The 25,549-nt window shown below is 31.6% G+C and overlaps 1 protein-coding gene across 1 annotated transcript in view; it reads right to left on the bottom strand.

Moving 5' to 3' along the window:
• Nucleotides 1–1,046: 1,046 nt before the first annotated feature.
• The window catches only part of GlyRS (glycine--tRNA ligase), a 48,983-nt gene continuing 24,480 nt past the window's right edge, over nucleotides 1,047–25,549 (bottom strand). The window contains exons 11-17 of the mRNA XM_076504893.1: nucleotides 24,872–24,979; nucleotides 17,116–17,261; nucleotides 16,451–16,536; nucleotides 12,430–12,539; nucleotides 10,817–10,910; nucleotides 3,745–3,932; nucleotides 1,047–1,732 (exon numbers count right to left, since the gene is read on the bottom strand). Of these exons, the coding sequence (XP_076361008.1) occupies nucleotides 1,619–1,732; nucleotides 3,745–3,932; nucleotides 10,817–10,910; nucleotides 12,430–12,539; nucleotides 16,451–16,536; nucleotides 17,116–17,261; nucleotides 24,872–24,979 (846 nt within the window). The 3' untranslated portion in view covers nucleotides 1,047–1,618. The remainder of the gene's footprint in view (nucleotides 1,733–3,744; nucleotides 3,933–10,816; nucleotides 10,911–12,429; nucleotides 12,540–16,450; nucleotides 16,537–17,115; nucleotides 17,262–24,871; nucleotides 24,980–25,549) is intronic.

Genomic DNA, 25,549 nt, shown 5'->3' with positions numbered 1-25,549 from the left:
CATGTCGAACAAGACCTTTTATTTTCAGGCTTTTAACATAAGTACTCAATATTTGTATTACGTTTTTTAATGCACACGCTTTAGGCTCAATTACCTAAGCCTTCTACGAGTGCAAGACGTTTAATGAACAGGATCTAATGTAACAACTTGGGACACATTCTTGGTTCATTGTTCTACACCCAGTAAAATTCCATTACTGACAGAAACCACCATGTGAACTTCAGTAATAACTTCTCAATCATGTGTAATGAAATCAAAGAAAAACTCAGGTTTTCTTGACACAGCATTATTCAATCAATAGACATTATTAATTTGGTTCAGTTGCTGTAAAGCTACACAATGGAATATCTGTGCTCTGCCACCACAAGTATTAAACCTCTAAATTTAGTGTTGTAAGCTGCAGAATTACTGCTGAGCCACTGGAGAGTATGAGGTACAGTAAATACCTCATTACATTAAGTATGTAATTAAAGTTACAGGAATTCACTTTTCCAAGTTATAAACATCTCACATACTACTGTTCACCACCTCCACAGGTGACATCACAAAGAACAAGTCAAGACTTTGTATTTATTGGGAAGTACTTTGACAGAAGAAATATATTACAAAAGTGCACTAAAAAAACTTCCCCCAAAACATCTCATGTACGGAGAAAGGGAAGGTATCCCAATTCCTTTTTCTTACTCTAGTGTATTAATATATTCTATCATTTACTATTGCACAAAATTGTGATTTCTCTACAAGTAAGATAAAATAACACATCCTTGAAATGTTTGAGACATGCAAAAACTTTGTCATTCGATACATTGAAAATGAAAAAATTAACTGCTTTATATATACAAGTTTTTTGTGTTGTTTGATGTCCTGACTATGGTTTAGTATAATGATTTTTAAACATCTAACTCACAGGGAAACAATATTAAGTGTTATGGAGAGATGTTTTAAAGTTAGCAGTCTATATGATTTGTAGTTTTGTTCTGAAACTTTACAGATAAAGTTAACTAAAACATAAAACTAATTAAACCACCAATTAAGAAAATCAAACAGAAAAGTTTCAAAGGAAAGTTTATTTATTTAGTTCTCCAGTGTTAAGGTGTAGAATGTTCTTCTGATCCACTTTCCAAACTAGTGCAGATTATAAGTTGTACATCTATCATTACAAAAGTATCTATATGGTCAAAATAAAAACAAATCCTAAGAACAACCAGAATAAGTTAAAGTATTCTATTAAAACACCTCTACCTCTCAATACCTAGTCTTATGTATGATTCATTAACTCAAGAAAATATTCTTGATTTAAAAATATCAAAATGTTTAGTTGTAAGCCAGAATAACTCAATTTACAATATTCAATATTTCAAAACTACTTAATGCATGGGAATGAATACTTTGTCAGTCACTTCATATAGAAAGGGATTATTTTAGGAAGTCAACAAATTAGCTACAGTTCCTTCAGCTAAATGAGTATATTTAATGTCACGATTCTTTCTTTATAATAATTCATGTTTGTAAGAATGTGTATTGCAAAATCAATTGCACTAGAAGCAAAGGTGGTTCAGACTAACTTTTACTAACTTCTTATTTGCCACTTAAATGAGTATATTTTTTTTTATAGTGGTCAACCAGCACGTGTTGTCTCCTGCTGCTCAAACTTTGGATAGCAGACTTTCACTTCATCCCAACTTCTTTTTCCACATGCAAGATCCCGTACGATCTCTCCCAAGTGTTCAATCTGCATTAAAAGTTCAGTTAAAGTCCACTGGTTTTACACAGGAAACACAGTAAACTCATATATAAGTATTATAAATATTTATAATAAGTTATGATGGCATTCACTATCCAGATATAAAGTGACTGTGTTAAGTAACCACACACGTAAAAAGCCATGTAAACTTATGATAGTGTTAACTATACATATAAGAAGTGATTGATTGTGTAAAGTAACTACACATGTAAAAAGCCATGTAAACTTATGATAGTGTTAACTATACATATAAGAAGTGATTGATTGTGTAAAGCCACATAACTTGTGGTACTGTTTACATATAGATAAGGAGTGATTGTATTAAGTGACCATACATGTAAATAGCCACAAAAATGATGGTGGAACAGCAGCTTAAAGTTTGACTGGGTCAATGAACAGTAAGAAGTCTATTTATTAAACTATATAAACATGCCTTTAATTTAAGGACACTATGGGACCTACTTGTCCATCTAGACCATCCCATTCACTAAAACTTAAAACAAAATAGTCAAAACCAGCCAATATTAGTCAAATATTTATCATGCATTCCTTTAAAATCCCTTAAATTAACTTGATTATGGCAACCCATTCTAAACACCAAACAATAAAATTACCTCTATCTTTTTTTATTTTATTTTAATAAAACACAATTTCAGAGACTTTAACCTGTCGTTGAACAACAACCATTCCAACCCATGCACCATCCTGGCAGCCTTACTATGATCCCTTTTCCACCTGTTCAAGGTCCTTCTTTAGATAAGGATTCCAAGACTGAGCAGAATACACAAAATGTGGTGTATCTAATAACCCATACAATAATATCATAACCTCTTTAGATTTGTATTCAATATCTCTGCAGATGCAATCTAAAATCCAATTTTCCTTACCACTAGCAACAATACATTACTTGGATGGCCTCAGAAATTTAACAACCACAACATCAATATCTTTTCTTTCTGTAACACGATTAAGGTTATTCCAATCAAAATTATGCTCATAATTCTAATGATATTCCATATGCATTGCCAAGCAAGTATTAATTAAAACGCATCTGCCATTTATTTGTCTAACTCACCAAATCCTTTTGTAATATCATCAATAAATGTAAATAATTTATTAGCCATTCCATGATCTAGCTGAGGGTATCTGTCAAAGAAGCAAAAATTGTATGAAGGATAATGTCACACAGTTTTCCCTTCCTTCTTTCTTTTGTTATTAAATCCCTAATGACCTCATCAGAATATAATACAATATAATATTTTATCCTGCTGTGTAGAATATACAAATTGATTATTTTACTGATGAAGTACTTATAGCATTAGATTCAAAACCAAAAGTCTATACAAGTGGAAATGTGCCCTATTCCCAAAACAAAACATGGCCCATAAACACTGTTAGACAGTTACCACATAAAAATGTTATGGTAATTGAGAATTCAGCCAGCAAACAATGTATCAATAAAAAACAGAAATGTTTCCTATTTTAGTCTCTTTTTATTCTCTCTAACTAGAGAAAACTCCTATAATAAAATAGTCGTGAAATATTGTATAGTTTTGTAAATATCATACCAAACGTAACAGCAATCAAGCCAACCACGTACATTGCATCAGCTTTGTAGTTAGATTACAATATATATCGCAGACCATATTCTGTGTATTGTTAGAAAGTAATCAATGAAGGCTCACAGATAACAATATTTTTTAAAATAATATTAAACCCAAGTATTTAGTCAAAAAGAAATCTTTAGACCATTGGAAGCCAGAAATATTACATCAACAATATTAAAGATAATCAACTTCCACATGTACAACCCTTGTTAAATAACAAATTTACTGCAAGGGTTAACAATGATGCAAAACTTAGTAACTTATAAACTGTATAGCATATGAAATCGTTCTTCATCAAGAAAGGGCTTAAAACATTCTATGTCAAATTTATGACATACCACTAAAGATCAGTTACTGAGTTTTCTATATCAAATTTCAAATTCATTAACTTACTGGTGCTCTAATCTGTTCCATGGTGTCTCTTTCTCTCACAGTTGCTGTATGTGGAGACTGAAGTGTATCAAAGTCCACAGTGATGCCAAAAGGAATCGCAATTTCATCTGTGCGTGCATACCGGCGTCCAATGGAACCACTACTGTCATCTACTTTGTGAGACACATCATTGTTGGTAAGATCCTGGGCTGAAAAAAATAAAAAAAATTTTTGCACAAAAATATTATCCCAAAATTAAAACTCTACATATAAATAATTAAGATGTAATTATGATTGTAACAATGCTACAGAACATTAAACACGTCACCTATAACATTTCTTTTTTCCATCAGAATTTTGTCTTGAAATAGATTAATTATTATTAAAAGATAGATGTGTTTAGAATTATATTTAGCATTAGTAATTCAACCAGTGTAAATTAAGTTAACTAATCAGCAGGATATTTAAATCATTAAAGTAACATTTATTAATACCAATTTATGACTTTTACAAAAATATGAAAGCATTTATTTTAGTTCACTTTAACATTTGTTTTTGACTTAAAAATATACAATCGGTCTAATGATTACGAACATAGGTATTTTAAATGGTTGTAGAGAAATAAAAAAGTGCTAAATGGTTAGGTCAGTGACCCCTAAGGTTCAGGTATAATCATTTCTAACTTTAAGCTACTGACCAGAAGAAAAACAGCCTACCAGGAGCATTCACCACCACCAAAGTTTTGTCTAGCTCTTTGAATCGAATATGGAAATGACCGTCACTTTTATAATGCTCTCACAGTTGTAAGTGTAGAATGTATTTCAACAGTATCACATATTTAACCTTAGGCCTTTTAATCCTTGGATCACTAATTATCAAATTAAAATTTTTTCATTGTATGACCTTTAAAATCCACTGGTATTGGCTGATCACCTTCTTGAAATATATACCTAATAACAGATTAGCCACCTTTTACCTGAATAACAGCCATGTAATAGAATCCATACTGAGGGTGTTTCCTCATTCAATTATTAATATTGTATGCAATTTATAGGGCAGTGTAAAGGAAGAATGGTAATATTGAATGTGTCTTTCAATTTTATCCTATAGATGCTTCAATGGATAAAGATCTGGCTATGGGAGATGTCTGCAGTCTCCATCGTTTCTCAAAACTTGCATGCACAATTTGAACCTGGTAGATGGAACTATTGTCCTCTTGAAAACAGCCATCACAATCATAGTATACATAAAGTATTGCTAAATCCACTTGACCAGCAATGATGCTAAAGTAAGGTATGACATTCATTCAGCATTCTAAAACAAGGTACATGAGGAAAATATGTTTCAAACTATGACTCCACCACCAGATGCCTGGAGAGTTTGAACCACATGAGAGGGATCTGAGTTATCAATATGGTTTTATCTAAATCTGTCTTCTATAACCTGTACAAAAATAGGATAAAGTGTGAATCAATGGACTGCATCACTTTTCACCAGTCCCTATTAGTTCAATGTCTACACTCTTTATACCACACAAGACATTCTTTTCTTGTTGGTAACTGAACCAAATGGTTTATGCAATCACCTGCTGTCAAAGTCCATTTCTTGAAACATTCTTTGCAGGATATGACTGCAAGTGTGTATGAATACCCCTGCACTAAATAGCTATCAGTTGGTTTGTTTTTCATTATAGTTGGAATTTATCATCTTATATAACTGCTTTTTTTCACTTTTCTATCAAGTGTTTGAGCCATAATTTCCCCTTGCAGAAATTGTATTCAACTTTTTCTATTGCTGATAAACTCTAATAACTGATGTCTTGAGGCAGCTTATACAGGAAACTGTCGTGGCCATTGGGATACCTGCAATCATGCCCTTTTTTAATGCTGTAATATCTTTGCCTTCCCCAGACCTGTTTGACTGTAAATTTGCTTGTTCCATTTAGTTAGAGTGCTGCAGGTAACACTTCATACATCATGTGACCAATCCACTTTTGCATTTACAGTTCAGATCAAGTTCAAGTCTGAAAGGGTACACAATTCTAGATAATGGCCAGCCAGGATATAATACCATACTAGCTTTAACATTTATTGTTACAATCCCATATAAACTTTAAAATCTACTTGTTACATAATTCAACATAAATTTTAAAATCCATTTTTATTTATTCCCACTTAAAGTCAAAATTTTTCTTAACTGAAAATGTATTTCTGATAAACACCTCTATACACAGAATGGATATCTTCCTCTTGAAGTTAAACTATTCTGCCTTAAAAAAAAAAAAGAAAGAGATTTCATGCCATAAGTTTACAAAACTCCCCCTGAAATTCATATGAAAATTAGTGAATTTGCACTACTGTGTGATGACATATCATGCAGCAAAACCATCCAACAAAAGTACCATAACATACTTCCTTGCACAAATGTTCCCCTCTATGTTCACACTTGAAAATTCTTGTTCCTGATCATCAATAACAGTTCATCAGAAATGAGGGGAAGAAAGGTAAAAATGTGTATGGAGGCAAGTAGCTATAAGAAATATATTTTTATTTCAGGAAAATGTTAACTTCTGATATGATGACCCATTCTATAGAGAACAGCTAGAATCCAAAGTTGAAGTAATGGAGAAATTGGTACAGAAATTTCCTTGATACCTTCCTTTCAAAATCACAAAAATGAAGCCCATGGGTGTGCGACAGACATACTATGTAAGGTACTCTATATGGGCACACCTGTGGAAAATTGCATCTTAAGTGAAGGAGAGGAAGAGGCAAGAAGTTTTAAGTGTTCAAAAAATATACAGAATAGTTACATGACCCATCCAAGAGCTTGTACACAAGCCACTGGAAGGCCAATATGTGTAGTAAGGCAAGGACATAATTAGACTATACTAAGTATATTCATCTCCTTGACCATTAGTCTCCATAGATCAATACCAGCTGTGGGAGAAACAAACATGTGAAAAGTATATTTTTACAGCTCCTCAACCCTCAGATACTATGAGCCCACACCAGCCACAAAAGGAGAACACCATCAAGACACAATTTACACTCTTTGTAAAATCACCACTCAACTATCAGTTTCTATGGGCTTATTAGCAGCTATGAATATTGGGTTAATGAGTGATACATGTATGATAAAGAAATATCAATAACTTCATAAGCATAACTAATGGGGCCACATCATTACATGTGCATGTAAAGGAGAATAGAAAACTAGAAAGATATATGTCCAAAATATACTTGGAATGCAATGTACACAGAAAGGTAGGAATGGCTCACACTATACACCATAATTACCCCTGGGATTAAAAAGCAACCATTTTCCCCAACCATGGAATAAGAGGGGAAAAGAGACCAATCAGACATAGAAGGAAACAGCAGTAATGAGAAAGTGGGAGGAAACAAGGGGACAGATATGTGACCAACAGTAAGTATAAATAAAACTCATGTGCCTAGGGAGAACAGAAGTACCTACTAGAGGTTTAGTAAGAGCATGGAGATCCACACTGATAATCCAGTAACAGAAGAAGTTGGAAAAGGGGCAATGTATAAAGAAGGGATAATAAAGGGTAGGAAGGAAACTGGAATATTGGGAAAGGCAAAAATTTAAGAAAATACCACTCTGAAACCAAAGACTAGAAGTGTGTTACACATCATAAGAGTCATGTGAAAGAGAAAAAATATGTTACAATGTAATGAATTCAAAGAGAAATGGTAATAATAACACCTAAATGATTAGTATGTCCCATATGTTAACACATGACAGAGGTAGAAGGGTGACAGGAGTGGGACAAAGAGATAGCTATATGTTCAGGGGAGGTGGACTGGCTAATCCCACAGGAAATAAGAGATGTCATATCTCAAAGAAAAAGCAATGCATGTGAGTGGATCAGACAGGATGGAAAGTTAAGATGGGGAAGTCAGAGTTGAGCCTCAAGGAGGTAGAGTAATAGAAACAAGATTGGGTAACAGTTAAGAAGCCACCAAAAAGATCCCTTAAGGAGTGTCCCAAAATTAACCAAGGACCTGAAAGATGGAGACAAAAACATAAATGATAATAAAAAAGATAGAACCAAACAAGACAGAGGGCAAAGAGAAACAGGAGCTGAGGAATGAGGTAGAGGAGACGAGAAGAGAGAAAGTTAGCAAAATTGGATGTTGCAAAGTATAAAGAGAAGAAAGAGAAAATGTGAAAGGCAGAACAATGGAAATAATGGATGAGAAACCAATCTGCAGGTGGGATGTAGACATGAAAAGATAGTTTGCAACAACATGCAATTCCCCTAAAACATGGTAAGGTTAAGAACACATTTGGATAGAATAGACTCAAAACTATGTATACTATCTTCTATACATATATGTTTAGGAAAGAAGATCAAACATTATCTAATAGGAGCACATGTAACCAAATACATTATATAACCACATCCAAACATTGACTATATGGCACAAATGGTTGCATCTAAACCATACCTAAGTTCTAATATTTATAAACTATGTGGATACATTAAGGAGAAAATAACTACAATAAAGCAATAACTATTACATGTAAATGTGAAGATTTATGAATTATAACGAAATATTATTATCTCTGAGTCTTGTGAAGATGTAATGGATTAGTGCTAAACATGATTGTCCATTGATACACATTAAACAGTAAAAACATTACCCATTAAGTACACATATTCAGGAGTAATGAACAAAGTCTATAAATCCTTATCAAAGTGTTGCAAGCAAAGGAAGAATAAATTATATTGAAATATTACGTTCTACATTTACATATTAACAAGCAATGAAATAGACCTAAACACAAATGTGTAAGTACACATGACAAAGAAGAACTAGATCGAATATTCATCTACCTCGTGCACATATCACACAGTAACAACAGCTAAACAGTAATTACTAAATGTGCATCTTAAGTAATAATGAGCTGTGATGAAATCTGTCCCTGAAGAAGAATGTCCACCTTTCAAAAGCACTTGAGTTAGTTTTTATTCATTTCTATCCAGACTTTTTGAAACTATGTGTTTTTCAAGCATCGTGAACTATGATACAACACTGCCATCTGAGCTACATAAGGAGTAATAATGTAGAAGTAAACATAAACATGTTAAAAATAACCAACAATATCTAAACATCAACTATTGTGTACATGAAAAGGTTCAATGAATCATGATCAAAAAATTTTCTAAGTGGGAAAATAGTAAGGAGAGATTAACATTATTTACTTTGTGTGCATGTAAGGAAGTAAACCATACCAAAAAATTAATCCCAATGAGTTATGTAATGAACAACTTCAAAACAACATCTTCCACATGGACATCTTAAAGAGTAATAACTAGTCCTAAACATCAACATGGATGCATATATGGCAAAGAATAATTAACCAAGACAAAGCATCATCTTCCATGTGTCATAGTGAAGAAATGAATAACAAGCATTAAATATTATCTTTTAAATGTACATGTTAAAGAATATGGAAAAAAGAAACAAAAATTAACAAGTTTTGGCAGAAATGGCATCCCACAGGCAGTTTTTTGGTACTAAATACAAGTCATAGAATTCATACCTCAATAAAAAATTTAGAAAACAGTGAATATTTTCTAACAAAAAAGGGAATTTTGTCTAGGAACTATTACATGGAAAAAGTGTTCAGGTTATGCTCTTTAGTGATATTCAACTTATTGCACCAAAATGATTCAATGTATGGATCTCAAAATGTTCATACATTTTACTGATATAAACTATAATGCTTTTATTCATTAAATTTGGCACTGTTTATTGAAAAAATATTAGTTTTTAAGAACTACAGTTTTTCAGTACTACATTTAGAAATTACAACAGTTAACATGCAATCAAACCCTTGTATACAGTCCTAGTTAAAGCCATGTTCTTGTTGTAAGGAGAGTACTTTTATTTAAATTATGTTCTATTATTAAAAAAACAAAGTTGTTGTACATAAGAGTTATTTTTATTAGTCTGAATCTTGAATTCCTAAATTGTAAAATTTTTATGGATTTTTGTTTGTGGTGCCATTCAATAGATGTTGGAGAAGTTTTGGTTACATACATAGATACTGACATATACACTACATTCATTAGATTAAAATGCAGAGGAGTAATCAAAGCTAAGCATTATCTACTACAAGTGGATAATTATAAATGATACATCATATATGAAAATGTTAAAATATCATTGAAAAAAAAAACTGATTCCCATGAGTTACATGTTAATGAGAAACAAGTGATTTCTAAAGATAATTTCTACATGTTATCTGATAAAAGTACAAAGGACTAGGCATAAAACAGTGAAAGAATATTGAAACTCGTAAGAAAAGCTGGATATGACAGTTGTTAGTTAAGAAGAAAGGAAACACTACGTAGAGGGCATAGGTAAGGTTGGAAAGTTCAAGGGATGGTCAATAAGAACTGGACAGAAGTTGCTCCATTTGGCCCTCCTCATCTTCAGTTTCAAAATATGTGAAGGGAAAAGTATGGCATGGATGGAAGGTCCAGAGAGCAAAGTGGACCTCATCAGACACTGGACAATGTCTTGTCACTTTTCTTCTTACTGTATGAGGTATTTTTCAACCAGAGCACAACACTGTTTGTATAAACTGTTATGGCCATCAAGATTTCAAAAGGCAAACAACTTGTTACATTGTTGGTAAGAGTGAGTGGTATTTGTACTCACATCAGGGGAAAACCCATTCATGGTAACTTGTGAATTCACAATAAAAGGTTGAAAATACAAAGTAAAATTACTGAAGTAAATTACATCAGCAGTAAAAACTAAACACTTCTTAGAATGACTATGCCAAGGAAAAGAACAAGGATTTTCACGAGTGAACATAGAGGGAGCACTTGTGCAAGGAGTTGGGTCACACTCCGTTTGGTGGAGAGTTTTGCTACATATATCATCACATAATGGTACCTGTTCATGGTATCACACAAATTTCAGGCAAGAGTTTCACAAAGTTGGTGACATGCAACTCTCCAAGACAGAATATTATGATTTTAAGAGGAAATATAGGTGATCTGTAAACAGAGGTGAGTCACTGTATGAGAAGTTAAATGATCTCTACTTACAGATTCTCTTGACAAATGGTGCAAACTCTGGGTTATTACTGAGAGGTAACACTGAACACTTCATAGGTGCAATCAGTGGTGGTAAAGCAAAGTACTGAAAAATAATACAAGAATAAAAATATATAAAACCTATTTAAAAGTTATTAACAAACAGAAAAGGCAGTAAATAATTTAACCATCTGAGAAATTACATTTTCTGAATTTCCTATTTTAATAATTGTGAATTTATTTATTTTCTGGACAATATAGCTGGTCTGGTTCAATAAAATGAAATGAGAATTTTCTTTTATATTTTAAGCAAAACACAAACACTTGGGGATAAACAGGCACATGTCAACAATGAAACAGACTAAAGAAAATATAGACGTTTTTTAAGAAATAAATAATCAAACTTTAACTGGAGCTCAATCATTAAATAACTAAATGTTTTATTTTTATACTAAACAGTTTATAGACAAGTCTGAAGTAGCAAGAAACTGAATTTAAAAGAAATACCAGGCATAGAACAATTACTGCTAATAAGGAATGAGCAACTAAACATTTCTTACAATATTACATTCTCTTAAAATTGTATCAATGGCCAAAATACAAAACTATTTTTCATGGATCTACTAACACATTAATATATATAACAATTTTGAACTAATGTTTGTTCAAAGAAACCCCTTTATACCTATACTAGTTAATAACCTAACATCCAACTGTAATGACCCCTACAATCCCATACTCGTTTATACTATTGTCCCTAAGACTTGTCCAACAAAGGTCACTTGCAAACTCTCTCTTTACCTAAAGATGACCTATGAAGGTCGAAACATTGTTCTCTACTTATCAATAAAAGTGTTAATACCCATACCAGCCATTCTGAAATACATTTTGATTTTTGTTCATTTATTGCCAAATGTATTTTATTTCCACCCATAATACACAACTCCATGACTTACTTCTATTGACATTATATAGTTTTATAAGCCATAGAACACTGTTGAAGTTAAGCCTCAAATTCTACTTAAAATAATCAGTGTTTTAATAGTTTAAAATCATAGGCCACTGATAAATTTAACATATAATCATGTAAACACTTGAATGTCTAAAGTCTGAGTACACATGTTCTTAAACAATCTGTTTGATAATCTCTCTTTGTTCCCATTCTGTATACTAAAAAAAGAACAAAAACATACTTCCTATAAATGGTCACTAGATGTCCTATGAAAGCCATGGAAATGCTTATGGTAAGAAAATGAATTACTTTCAGGTTTTCTGATATGACTTTCTTGTATATTTATTCTGGCTTCCAATTCTATGATTGGCCAGTGTGTATGTTAAATCACAAATAAAACTTTAATCACTAAACATTGTTAGTTCAAATACAATCAAAATATCATCCAATGTTAAAAAAATATCAGTCTCTTATAATCTTTAGTAATATTATAATCCTTCAAACATAAACCTAAATGACTTCAAACAAATTATACAAATATTCCTTTCTTTTTCTGAACCATCTGTAATTATTTATAATAAAACACTAACTAGAAATATACATTTACACACACAGATAGTTTACTGTAAAATCTAACTAGTAATATACCAGCATAAATCCATTTCTTTCTTACCGTTCGCTGTTCATCTCCTTCCCTCATTCTAAAATTGTGTTCCCAGACAGAATACATAATCCGACCAATACCGAATGATGGTTCTATCACTGCAGGTACTATTTCCTCAACTAAAGAAACAGTGGCAAAGTAGGTAATAACATTTTTTTTTATAAGTTATGAGTAAAAGTGAAAAGTATGTACAATAATATATGAACCACATTACATCAGCCATATTCATTACCAACGAGGCAGATACAACAAACATAGTAGTTATCTAGGTATTACCTATACAATCAACTTTCATGAATAATGATTGACATAGTGTTTATTATAGATTGAATAAGTAAATTATAATTATCATCAATTTTTTATTTATGCCATTTATGAATAAAACTTTTAATAAAGGGTTAATAATAATAATGGCCAAAAAGGGTTAATCATTAAATTTAATTATTTACAAATGTTCAGAATAGATGGCAATGTTTCAAATGATTTACCATCAGATCTTAAAGTTAAAACCAATAAACCTGGAAGAATTATTAGATTACAACTGGTTACTGAAAGAAATTTAATAATTATGAATACAAGTACCTTAAAATGTTTGAATCAAAAACCTATGGAAAGTAACATAATAAATAAAATGCAATAAAATTATCGAAGCAGAGTGTATACAATGTTTTCTTTTTCTCTTTACAAATGGAACTACAATATATAAAGAGGATGCACACTTAATAAACATTCTACGGTTTCAACTTAAACAGAATCACCTATGGACGACTAAATACCACCTGTCATACAAGGTACATTTAGTTAAAAGTGTATAGTGCATTAAAAAAAATGTCACTTTCACTGTAACTGTTTGTTTCAGGATTTTAATAAAAACTCCACAGAGTTGTCTGCACTTAGCCTAACGTAATTTTAAAATAATAGACAAGATAAAAGCTAGTCAAACACAGCTCACCAGAAACTTGGGGGCTACATTTGTCTGACCAGAGTGTAATTTTAAGTTGCTCATTTAGTGGATCAAAGTCTCAAAGTATGAAGAATGTTTTTGTTGCCAGGACACAAATCATAAACCCTTAGAATTGAAGTTCATGACACACTCAGCCTCTGATGTGCTCTGGCATATTCCATTATACTGCTAAAACCCATTTTAAACACACAGTGTGAAACACATGTGAGTGTGAAATGGGCATGTTTCTATGAAATTCAAGAAACTGAACAAATTGTTTAGGAAATAAATCAATTTTTCAGTTTAAAAACTACAGTATATAAAAGGAAATAGCTCATCTCCTCATAACAATGTCAAAATGTTATTCTCAATAAACCTCAAACATAGATTATGGTTACAGTAACAAACAAAAGCTAAATCTACTAGTACTTCAACTTATCCATCTTGGGATTTATAAAGTGCCATAAAAAAAGCTAGACCTAATAACTTGAGGTTTACCCCATACTTGCTTTACCATAAAAATCAATAATGTGTATTTTTTAAAGACCACTTTTGGATTTTCTGTGAAAAAAATGTAACTACAAAGGAATTGTATTTATAAAAAGTCCTTAATGCCTACAAAGAAAAAAAGGAATACTCTAACATGCTGAAACACAGTTTTGGGTTGCGCACAGTGCTGAGTCACACTTTATGCAATTTCCAGTTTTGAATTTGGTTCATCAAAAAGTGCACTAACTACTTAGTAAGTTTTTTGGTTTTTACATTACTTGTGCTACATTAACAACAAAAATGTGTTTACACACTTAAGGTTTCTTCTTGTATAAAGATTGTACAAAAATCCTTTTGAAACTACATAGTTGTTCATATTGTCATGCATTCAACAATGTATGGATATTTAAATTCCCTTCTATTAAATTTTCTTCATGTGTAGGTTCTTTCTGTCAAAATATAGCATTCCATTTCTTTGTCTTGATTGGAAATAAGTATTAATGCTTCACCTGATACTTCATAAAGAAAACAACATACATGATATTAGGCCATTCACTAAACATGCATTTAGTTCATATCAAAGAAAATATTGACTATAATCACAAATTTCTGATGTATATCTACATGAAATTGTGGTGGTAAAATGTACAAGCTTGTTGGACTCTCTCTCACACACACAAACAAAACAGGTGTGTTAAAAATATATTTGTACTCAAGATTATCTTTGAACTGACTGTTTCAGTCTGACACAGATTTTGATAAGACGTGAAGAGTTAAAATAATTGGATTCATTATACGATTGACACACTGCACATGTGTAGCCTCTAGAACCTTTGAAATACAAATATACAATTTTTTCAGTAACCCTTTATCCTGTATCTGATATTTCCTCTGCCATTAACCGTTAATAAGTTGTCAATAGAGTATAAAAAGAATATTAGGCAACTCCAACATAAATACACAATACCATATTGAATAGCTCTGTAAACATTTCTGGTTTGACCTCTCTGGCCTATACACATGCACATAGGGTTCATTCATCAAGGAATATTGATATTCTGAAACTTCCTCTATAAGTCAAATATAACCGTCTAATTCTTTTTTGAGTGTCGGTAAGCAGTGACAAATAATACTGTAATACACAAACAAAGGTTACATTTGTGTACCCTCTAACATTCACATAATGGAAAAATGTGCTATGGTATGTTTACATGAATACTGTTTCATCATTTTCTCAAAACCACAGCATATACTACAAACAAGTACAAAATATTGTATAAAGTACAAAATATTACACATTGTATGGGTACAGAAGAAGCAAATGAATAAGCTGGATAGATAAAAAAAATGTATAATAGAAAGCAATAAATTTTGTTCAAAGAAATATAAATAAAATGTTCATTTACCAGTGTTGTATATTTTAACAGAAGACGTTATGTGCTAACAAAGTAATAATTTACATTTACTTCATTTTACACAGATATCCATTCTCTTCATCCATGTTTCATGACAATACTTACTGTAAAGATTAATAATTAGTTTGCAGAACTACACTGAACAATTCAGGATGTTTAAATGACTGCTGAAATCTTTTACTTACATCAAGTTTAAGTTTTTAGGAAAGTAACTGATTAGCTTCACACACTTTCAAAAAGAAAATTATTTTTATAAAGTGTAATATTAATATTTAGATTTTCATAAAGTTATTATTATTACTAAAAAAGTATGAATCTTTTTCTTTTGCTCTAACTTTTATGTAATTTATTATGTTGAAAACAGCCAACTTTTTTCATTTGTACCCATTGCCTGACTAAATCAAACAGCAGCTTCTTTTAAACAAAATAGGGATGGAAGGTACTTGAAAATTATTATATTTGGTCAATCCAATACTACTAGTACTTTTAGCTTAAGTTTCTATTAAATTTATTTTCTAGTATGTACTATTCAGCAAGGTCTTATTCTGTTACTATAATGAGCAATTGATGTACATCTTATAAAGTTCTTGAATGAATGAAAGTTGATATGATGTAACTTCTCTACTATTAAAACCAAACAGTTAATATTTTTAAATTACATATTCACTCACCAAGCCATTACAGGGGATTATAATGTATTAAGAATCGTACTATTCAAGGATCAGTTATTAATCAAAAATGCTCTCAATGCGATATTGCTGGTTTTAAAAACATTTGTATTTACTTTAGATTTTCCATGAAATACCATATATTCCTTTGATTAATTTTGGTTTGCTTAGTTTGATCATTTCAGTGTCATCATAAATCTTACAAATATATTTAATGCATTTATAAAACAATGGAATATTAAATCTTTTTATTAGCATATCAAAGTCTGTATTTTGCTTGTTTTCTTATATGTTTGTACAATACATTGCAATCTGTATTCACTTTTACTTTTTTTACATCACTAATAAAAATACAAAAGAATTTTATAAAAATTAACCCTTAATCAGATAACCTATCAAATTAACTTTCTCATAATTGTTGGAAAAAAAATGCCTCAAATTTAAATCATTAAGTATTTTTTCACAGACCACAGCTTATGTGCCTGTATGTTACTCTGATAACACAAAACACTTACCATGGACTGTTTTCTGATAACGTTTTACAGTCACCATATCTTTAGTTAAAATGTATTCTTTGCCTTTCACCATCAATGTATACTCTCTATGGAACAAAATAAACCACCAACGTGGTTGATTATCTGAACATTAGAAAAACTGTAACAAATCATAATACAAAACTACTGTAAAGCCACAACCTGTTGCTTATGACTTCTTGTTTACATTCATAACATTTTCAAAGGAACATAGATAAAAAACTGAAATTCCTAACACTTGATTTCATTAAAATACAAATATTAGTACTTTAATAATAAAAGATATATCTGTTGTACTGTACTGAACAAAGTTTCAACCTTCAAGTGGGCAAACATTATTAACAAAATTGAATACACAAATGAGTTACAGCATCTGTGATACTTAAAGCTTAGAGAATAACCAAACATTCTTCTCTAACACTTAGTGTCTCTTACCACTGTTATATTCTATACATTTTATAGTTCATTGCACCATTCTTGTATTGTCAGTATAAATTACAAATTAAATTCATAAAAAAAATATCCATCTCATTGCTATGAAGAATTATGTTCTCCAGATATTACGGTAATTTAAGTAACAGATGTTTATTTACCATTACTCAAGGAATATCCTTGAGTATCTGTTACTGTGTATTCATTTATCTTACCCATCAGTTTCTAGCTTCTTCTCCATTTCAACTATTTTATCATCCTCTAAAGTAGATAGGACATCCATCACATCTTTGGCTTCTTTCTTGAAGGCTTTACCCATTATTGGCTTCTGTGGAGCACACTCTACAACTTCTATAGTCTTGTACAAAAAGTGTTAAGAAAAAATACAAAGCTCTCTATAAATCTCATAATTAAAAACAAATGTATATATCAGAATATACAACTTTTGTAAACTGTAAGAAATCAATACAATAATTATATATATCTATTTAGGATATAAATATACAAAATATCATGAAATTTGACATTGCCTTCCAGAACAGTATGACTTAAGGTTAATATACTTTAAATTTACAACTTTTATAGTTTTTTTCCAAAGCTACATATTAAATCCACGAGTTATGTGAGTGCTGTGTTGAATGATTTTATATTACATATATGTCCAGACAATATTATAGAATACAAGAAACTTAGTTATTAAAGCAGCAGCGATTTTAACTTTCCTCTAGATTCTAGAGTATTGTAAGTATTAAGAGACTTGACTTAATTATTTTCAGCATATTCTATTTTTCTCTGTTATTAATTCACTTATGAATCAGTAGGTAAAGTAATAAAACAAAGTTATTCATAATAACTTTCACACTATTGAATACTCATGAAAAAAGTTTTAGGTTCAGTGGTTACCTGTATTTTGTAATCATACCAAGAGTGTCCTTTTTTCTTTTCCTACTACTGAGGAACAGATGGATGGGAAGGACAGAAGCAAGGTCAAATAAACCCAGAGGTGGAAGATATACCATCACCTTTAGTAAGTGGTCATGGAAGAAGGTCTTATGGTTCAGGAAAGAAAATATGCAACAAGAGGAGTCAGTCCCTGGGCTAAGGCAATGTACCTGACAAAAGCTACACATAAAGATAAAATATGGCAATGTCTGTAAGTACAATATCAAAACAATCAAGTCTGACAGAATAGAGACCAAGACAGAGGAAGGAAATGTTGTAAAATTAAAGGACAGAGTAGAGAGAACAAAAGCTGTGTAGGCCAATATTAATAAAGCAACAAACGGGACTATACACAGAGTGGTTTGGATGAAGCCATAATTGAGATTAGGAATTGAATCAGAGGGTAAACATAGAATGTCTAGACCCTTCCAATCCTGATTGAAAGTATGGGTTCTGTAAAAAAGGAGACAAAAAAAAAAAAAAGTTTGGTGTTCCAGTGTGTGTGCATCATTATGAGATGTTCTCAGGTGAGAATACACCCAACAAAAGACCTGAGAATGAAGGGACCATTTTGTGGGGAGAACCTGATTAGGACAAGGTAATCAATTAGGACTCAATATTCATAGCATGCTAAACATGGCAAGCTAAGACCAGCATGTAGTGATTATCAGCCCAGAAAAGAATATCCAGAGCCCAAAAACATACAGAACTAGGTTTGGTAACCTTGCTTGGTGATAGGTTTGGTAATAACTGAGCTATAGCCAACTTGGCAACAGCAGATCGGGTAACAGTAAATTATGTTGAAAGACAGGTCATCGACTGGACAAATTGTCAAAATACAACTAGTTGAAAAGTCAACTTATCAACAGTAGATTGTCAACAATTGTATTACGAGATTTATTTATTATATTTGTTTACTTATGGATATATATGCATGTTTACAGCACACATGAGTAATTTGTTGCATTTAGAATAAAGTACAAATACAATGATTTGATAGAGATGAAACAAGTCTGCAAAGTATTAAATGTATGCACCAAAAATGAATTGAATAAGAAAATAATATAAAAAATATTAAAATGTATTATAGATTCCTTATAGCAAAAACTAAAAATGAAGTAATAATGATTTATACAGTAAGATAACTAGTCTTAACAAAAAGTTGAGCTGAATATTTGAAATATTGGTATGTCAACAAATTGAATGTTGCAGAGTTGTTCTGTCTCTGTGCTGGCTATCACCCAGTTCCCTCTGAACCTTAGTGATGTAACTGCAAACAATGAAATTATTTGAGTGAACCATAACAAACCACAGACTAGAAATCTCTTAAAAGTCAAGGGAAACACCCCAAACTTATAGACATGCATCTGTAAACCTATATAACTCTGAATGAGTCAGAGAAAGGTAAACCCCAGACAAGGCAGTCAAAGGGATCCAAAGGTAAAGTTCCATTGATCAATGAGTATTTACCAAAGTTAATGCATGTGAGCTCAATCAATGAAAACAAGAACTACTAAGAAAACCTGTATCTCAAAAAAAGATAGAACCTCTTGAGCTGTGAGAGAATGTGAGGTAAGGGCCATTGTAACCATTCACTCCAAATCCCATAGGTGAAAAGAAAGGTGGACCCAACTGAGAATGGAATTAAAGAAAACTCCTATATGAATAAAATGGGTAAAAGTTGAGTTTTCCACTTTGATCAGAAAACCAACCACTGCCACTTATTGTGGAAGTTGATGAATGTGGTCCTATGACGGAGAACAGAAAGAGGCAGCAAAAGCCAGTTGTCCATGCAATGATGAGTGCAAAGGCTAATTGGAAGAAGGTGTCAGGAAAACATGTTACTATCTGACAAAACACATAAGGAACCAATGTTAGTCCAAGCAACAGGGCCCAGAACTAGAACAAGCCACCCTCATGTACAAATTTGAAAATAATAATGAAGCAATTTGGGAGTAATAAAAATGTGAAGATAGGCATCCATCACATTGAATTTGCCTTTTAGAACCCCACAGGAAGAAGAGGTAGAACTTTACAGTGAAATGAGGGGGATCCAGAAAGTAATTCAACTGTGACCTGATGAAAATAGTTCTCTAATCATCCATATTCTAGAGAACCAAAAGGATAGAGAAATAAACCTTCAACTGAATGGTGTCACCTGCTCAATAATTTCTTTGTGTAACAAGTCTTGAACAGCTTCAGAACTTAGCTTAGAAATACTAAAAAACACACATACAAAACATCAAATTTGTTAACGTCGGTGCCTCTAGCAATGTAGTTGAATATCACCATTCTGTTTTTCTCCGACTTTTCTGTTGTTCAGACGCTATTTTATTGTATTTTTTACCCATGGGAAAGCATTTTACATATAGTGCCAAATTTAAAAAAAAGTTTTTTGTGTGCCAAACATTAGGAATTGTGCAGCTAGTAAAATGTAAATGAGCGAGACAAATGCATGTTAGCACAGTATGAAAACCAAGTTGTTTTCTTGCAATAAAATTACAGTCATATTCTGGTCCAAGAAAAGGAAGACATCCTGAAATTGATGTCACCATTTTAATGTACTTAAGAGAGTTACAAAATAAAGGGCTGCCTTTAATGAGAGAAGTCTTAATGTTAAAAGCAAAAGAATATGTAGGAAATAGTGGTATTTCTTTTAAGGCTAGTTGTGACTGGTGTGAGAAATTTATGAAAAGAGAATGTTTATTATGGCAAAGGACAACAATTAGTCAAATATTGTTGTCAGCTTTTAAAACAAAATTTACTGAATATCATTATTACGTTATTGGTCTATGCCAAAGGAATCAATATTCCCTACATCAAATTGGTAATGTAGATGAAACAGCAGTTTTTTCTACCTGCCACACAACTGCTCTGTAAATGTCAAAGGAGAAAAACAGGTGACAATCAAAACCACTGGTTATAAAAAGTTAAGAGTTAGTGTCATGCTATGTGTAACTGCAGATGGAAATAAATTAACATTGTATGTCACATTGAACAGAAAAATACTGCCAAAAGAAAATTTTTGCAAAGATGTAATTGTTCATGCACAAAAAAAATGCATAATGACATCAAAGTTAATGTAAAAGTGGTTGGAATGTGTATGGGTACGTCGGTTTGGTGCATTATTAAAGCTATGGAGCATGCTTGTAATGGATGCATTTCGTGGCCATTGCTCCGATAAAATCAAGAGAAGGTGTTAAGGAAAAAAAACTGATCCAGCAATAATTCCTGGTGGAATGACAGGTCAGTTACAACTTCTTGATGTGTCCATTAACAAGTCACTGAAAGACTGTATCCATAAGCATTATGATGTTTGACTGAATAAAGACAATCATGCTGACACCTAGTGGCAAAATAAAAAGGGTATCAACATCAACAGTAGTGGAGTGGATTTCAGAAGATTGAAAAGAAATGTTGGACAATATTATTAGAAAATCGTTTTTAAAATGTTGTTTATCCAATGTGGAAGATGACATTCTTTGAGACAACAGTGAATCAAGCGACAAAGATGCTGGAACTTCAGAATATATCAGCAAGTCAGAAAAAACATCGAAGTAGCATTCTGATTAAATAAAGAAATCAGGAAGAAAGATTCTTGTAATGAAAATGTTAAATTTCCTGTGTATTTTTATTATCATTATTATTATATTTCACTTTAAATATATTAACGTTTTTGACTTGTTAATAAACTCTTTTAATACATATTTATTCCATTCTAATTTTTGTCCAATTTTTTTCTGAAAATCCCTTTTTAAAAGTGGGGTGAATATTAAATTAGAGGACATCTTAAATTTGAAGTAATAAAGTATTATAATTATTTTCATAAGCAGTTCCATGACAATAGGAAACAAAAGTTATACATTAAGTATTGTTAGAGATATTTAATAAATTATTGCAAATGCAATATTATTTACAAAATATCAATTATCATTAATGGTTATATACTGTGAATTAACTTCAGCTTTTCTTATACAGGGTGTTCGGAAAGTCACTGTACACTTGTATATTTATTAACAGACATGCTTCAATATAGAATACAGGAGGTAAGTATGAATGACAATTATAAACAATGTTGAAAGTGACCCCCGTTGGCATCAATACAGGCTTGGATCCTTCTTATTTTGTTTCTAAACACTGCCATCTGTTACCATTATGTCTGAACTAGCATACCTTACATCACTATTAACAGTACATGCTCATACAATCGTTAAAAAACTAAAATTTAAACCAAAGAATTATCAACAGAAAAAAATGACATTTATTTCATCCAACAATGTAGAAAGATACAACTAACCCCTAATTTTGCAAAGGTAAATCTATCAAAAATTTTTAATAAATACACAAACATTATCCAAAATTTACAGCAAAAAAACTACTTAAAGCCACGTTGAACACGAAATACGAAGAACTACATGACTTACAAAAACAAAAAATGAACCTAGACCATCAACTAGCATGCTGCATTAAACCAAAGACTTACAAACATACAACAAAACATAAACCAAATCAACATTAGAAATGACAGAGACAAAAATATCTGCCACAACAAAAAACTAGAAAAACTAAGACGCAAACAACAGAAAAGACAACATGACAAACCGTTGACTAACCTCATAATTAACAGATCCAACTGACAATTAAACACAGACAAGATACATCTACTTAACAAAGGACTCAACTTCGCAATAGCACCAAGGTACATTCCAACCTTAGAAGATCTAGCCAGGAAACTTGTGATACTTTCTACAGAAAACAAAAACAAGAAAACAACCAAAAACAATGAACAGAAAGAAGACAACTTAGACAATTTTACTGACATCCAACAGCCAAACTTCCCAGGTAAAATTAAAAATTTATATTTTCCTGAAACACCTAAAAACAACATCTTAAACGATTTTTTCAAAGAATTTTCTCACAAAACCATCAACACAATTTCACAAAACAGAAAGCTAAAAAACAATCTTACAAAAAGAGACATTAATTCCATTAGAAACCTAAAACAAGACAAAAACATAAAAATTCTAAAAGCAGATAAAGGTAATGCTATAATCATAATGAACACGAATGAATACATCCAAAAAATGAAGAACATCCTATCAGACACGAACAAATTTAAACCAATACACACAAGTCTAACAAAGACACACGAAACACAACTAAACAAAATACTCCTAAAAATGAAAAAAGCCAACACAATTTCACAAACACTTTATTCCTACCTACGAAAAACCAACTCACGCACACTACAAATATACGGCATCCCCAAACCTCATAAACCAGATTGTCAATTGCAACCAATAATGTCCACACATGAATCGTTCAATTACAATCTTGGTAAATACATAGCATGTGCATTCTCCAAATATGTAACATCAGCCAGCTCATTCATCAAAGACTCTTTTAATTTCAAGTCTAATCTAAATTAACTTAATCATAAAGCCTTGATGCCCAGTTTCGATGTTATATCCCTCTTTAGAGAAGTTCCAACCACTAAACTTGCAAGATAGCCTTAGAACTCTATATCCAAGACCCTAACCCATCTATAGACATTCCAAGGAGTATCCCTAATAGAATTCACCACAATGAAGGCAAACTTCATGTTCAACAGCCACAACTATATACAAACAAATGATCTAAGCATGGGCGACCCAGTATCACCAGTTCTAGCCAATATTTTTATGACACAAGTTGAAACACAAGCAATTAACACAGCATTACATCCACCACTATACTGGTACAGATATGTAGATGACACAATTGCAGGATTCATATCTACAGAATACACACTTAATTTCTTCAATCACATTAACTCTATACATCCCAACATTAACTTCACCCGTGAACAGGAAGAAAACAATCAAATATCATTTCTTAATCTCAAAATTACAAGAACCGATACACAATTTAAAACAGAAATCCACCAAAAAATCACCCATACTGGACTATACATTCCTTGGGACTCAGCACATGAAACAAAACAAACTCTACATACTAAGAAATCAAATAAACACAGCCATAAAACTATGCTCACCAGATAAAATTAATGATGAATTAGACAAAATAAAACAATACGTCATCAACATCAATAAGTTTCCTCCACAAACTGTAGAAAACATTATATGCTCACACCTAGACAAAGCAAAATCAACCAACAAAAGTAAATATATCTCACGAATCAAAAAATCCCGAAACCACATACTGCTGTATGTCATATATTCCCGACATCAGCAGAAAAATAAACCAACATTTGGCCAAAACTAGTAACAAAATATGACATTCCAGTTAATACCAAATTTATTCAAAAACCAGGCACAAAACTGAGATCTATACTATGTTAAAACTACACTGACAATCACCACACCAACATTATTTATAAAATATAATGTGATAATTGCCACGACTCCTATATTGGAGAAACAAGTAGAAAAATGGAAACCAGATTCAAAGAAAACAAAACGTTACCTTCACGCGTATTTGAACACTGCAAATAAAATAAACACAACATAACCATAGAAAACACTCAAATACTAAATAAAGAAACAAACATAAACAAACGCAAAATTAAAGAAGCCTTACTTATACAACAACTTACACCCAAAATAAACCAATACAAAGGAACATCTTTATACCTATATTAACAATATAATAAATAATTTAAAATTATATATTCAAACACTAAGCACTGCCCTCTACATTCTGACACCCAGTTACACAACAACTTTCAAACATGTGGTCAGCTTCTAATCAGTTACCTCTTTCTTTCTTTGTGAATCTGATGATGACCGAAGAAGGTTGAAACGTTGTTTGCTCCTCTACGTAAAATATTTTCTCAACCCAAACGAGCCGTTTTTACATATATATTTAAAGTTTATTCCACATCCATCTAATTTTGTCTAAGTAATAACTTTTGGTGACACTTCATTTCATGAAAAGGAGCATTTGGTATTTTTTTAGCATACATGCAACTGAAAACTAAAAACCCATAACTATAGGTTTTTAAATAATTGGTGATGCATCAAAGGATATTGGTTCTGCTAGTTTCTTTTCAGCTGCCAGCTTTACACCAGTGGCTTTTGTATGTTGTGTCAAGTCATAGCAGGACCTGTCAGCACAGCCAACACATTCAATCCAGCCCTAAAAATAATCATTAGTCCATAACTTGGTTAATACAAATCATAAAAACTAAGAAAAAATAATAATAAAGAACCGAGTGTCAGGAAGAACTATTGTGTTACTTTGGTTCACAATACTCGAAAAAAATTAACCATTGTTTAACCAAGTCCTCACAAATTATCCTAAGCTCTAACATTTATTAACAAAGTTTCAATTCATTTCTTTAACTTCAACAACACCTTTACTGTTTCATGACTCAAGGGAAGAGAAAGATATCTTAACAATATTTATCAATGTGGAATAAAATTTGGGTAAGAGAATTCCAATAATCAATCCTGGTCCTAGTCCAACTCTTTTTTTCAGCAGTACATCTACCAACTTACAATACTAGAAACAGTGTTTCAATACAAATTTCTAGCAAAATAATTAGATTTTATCTTATTTTTAATATTCATGACTTTCCTAATACTCGGAATGGTGCAGTAGTTTTTTGTTTTTTAATTTATACTTTTCCCCAGCTTTCATTATCATCATTATTAAAACAGAAATTGGATTAAGACAGAGTTAATATTAGGACTAATATTATATAAT

The sequence above is a fragment of the Tachypleus tridentatus genome, chromosome 6 (assembly GCF_004210375.1).
Source record: "Tachypleus tridentatus isolate NWPU-2018 chromosome 6, ASM421037v1, whole genome shotgun sequence".
NCBI classification, from domain to species: domain Eukaryota; kingdom Metazoa; phylum Arthropoda; class Merostomata; order Xiphosura; family Limulidae; genus Tachypleus; species Tachypleus tridentatus.
This window is presented reverse-complemented; position numbering and strand designations above follow the sequence as displayed.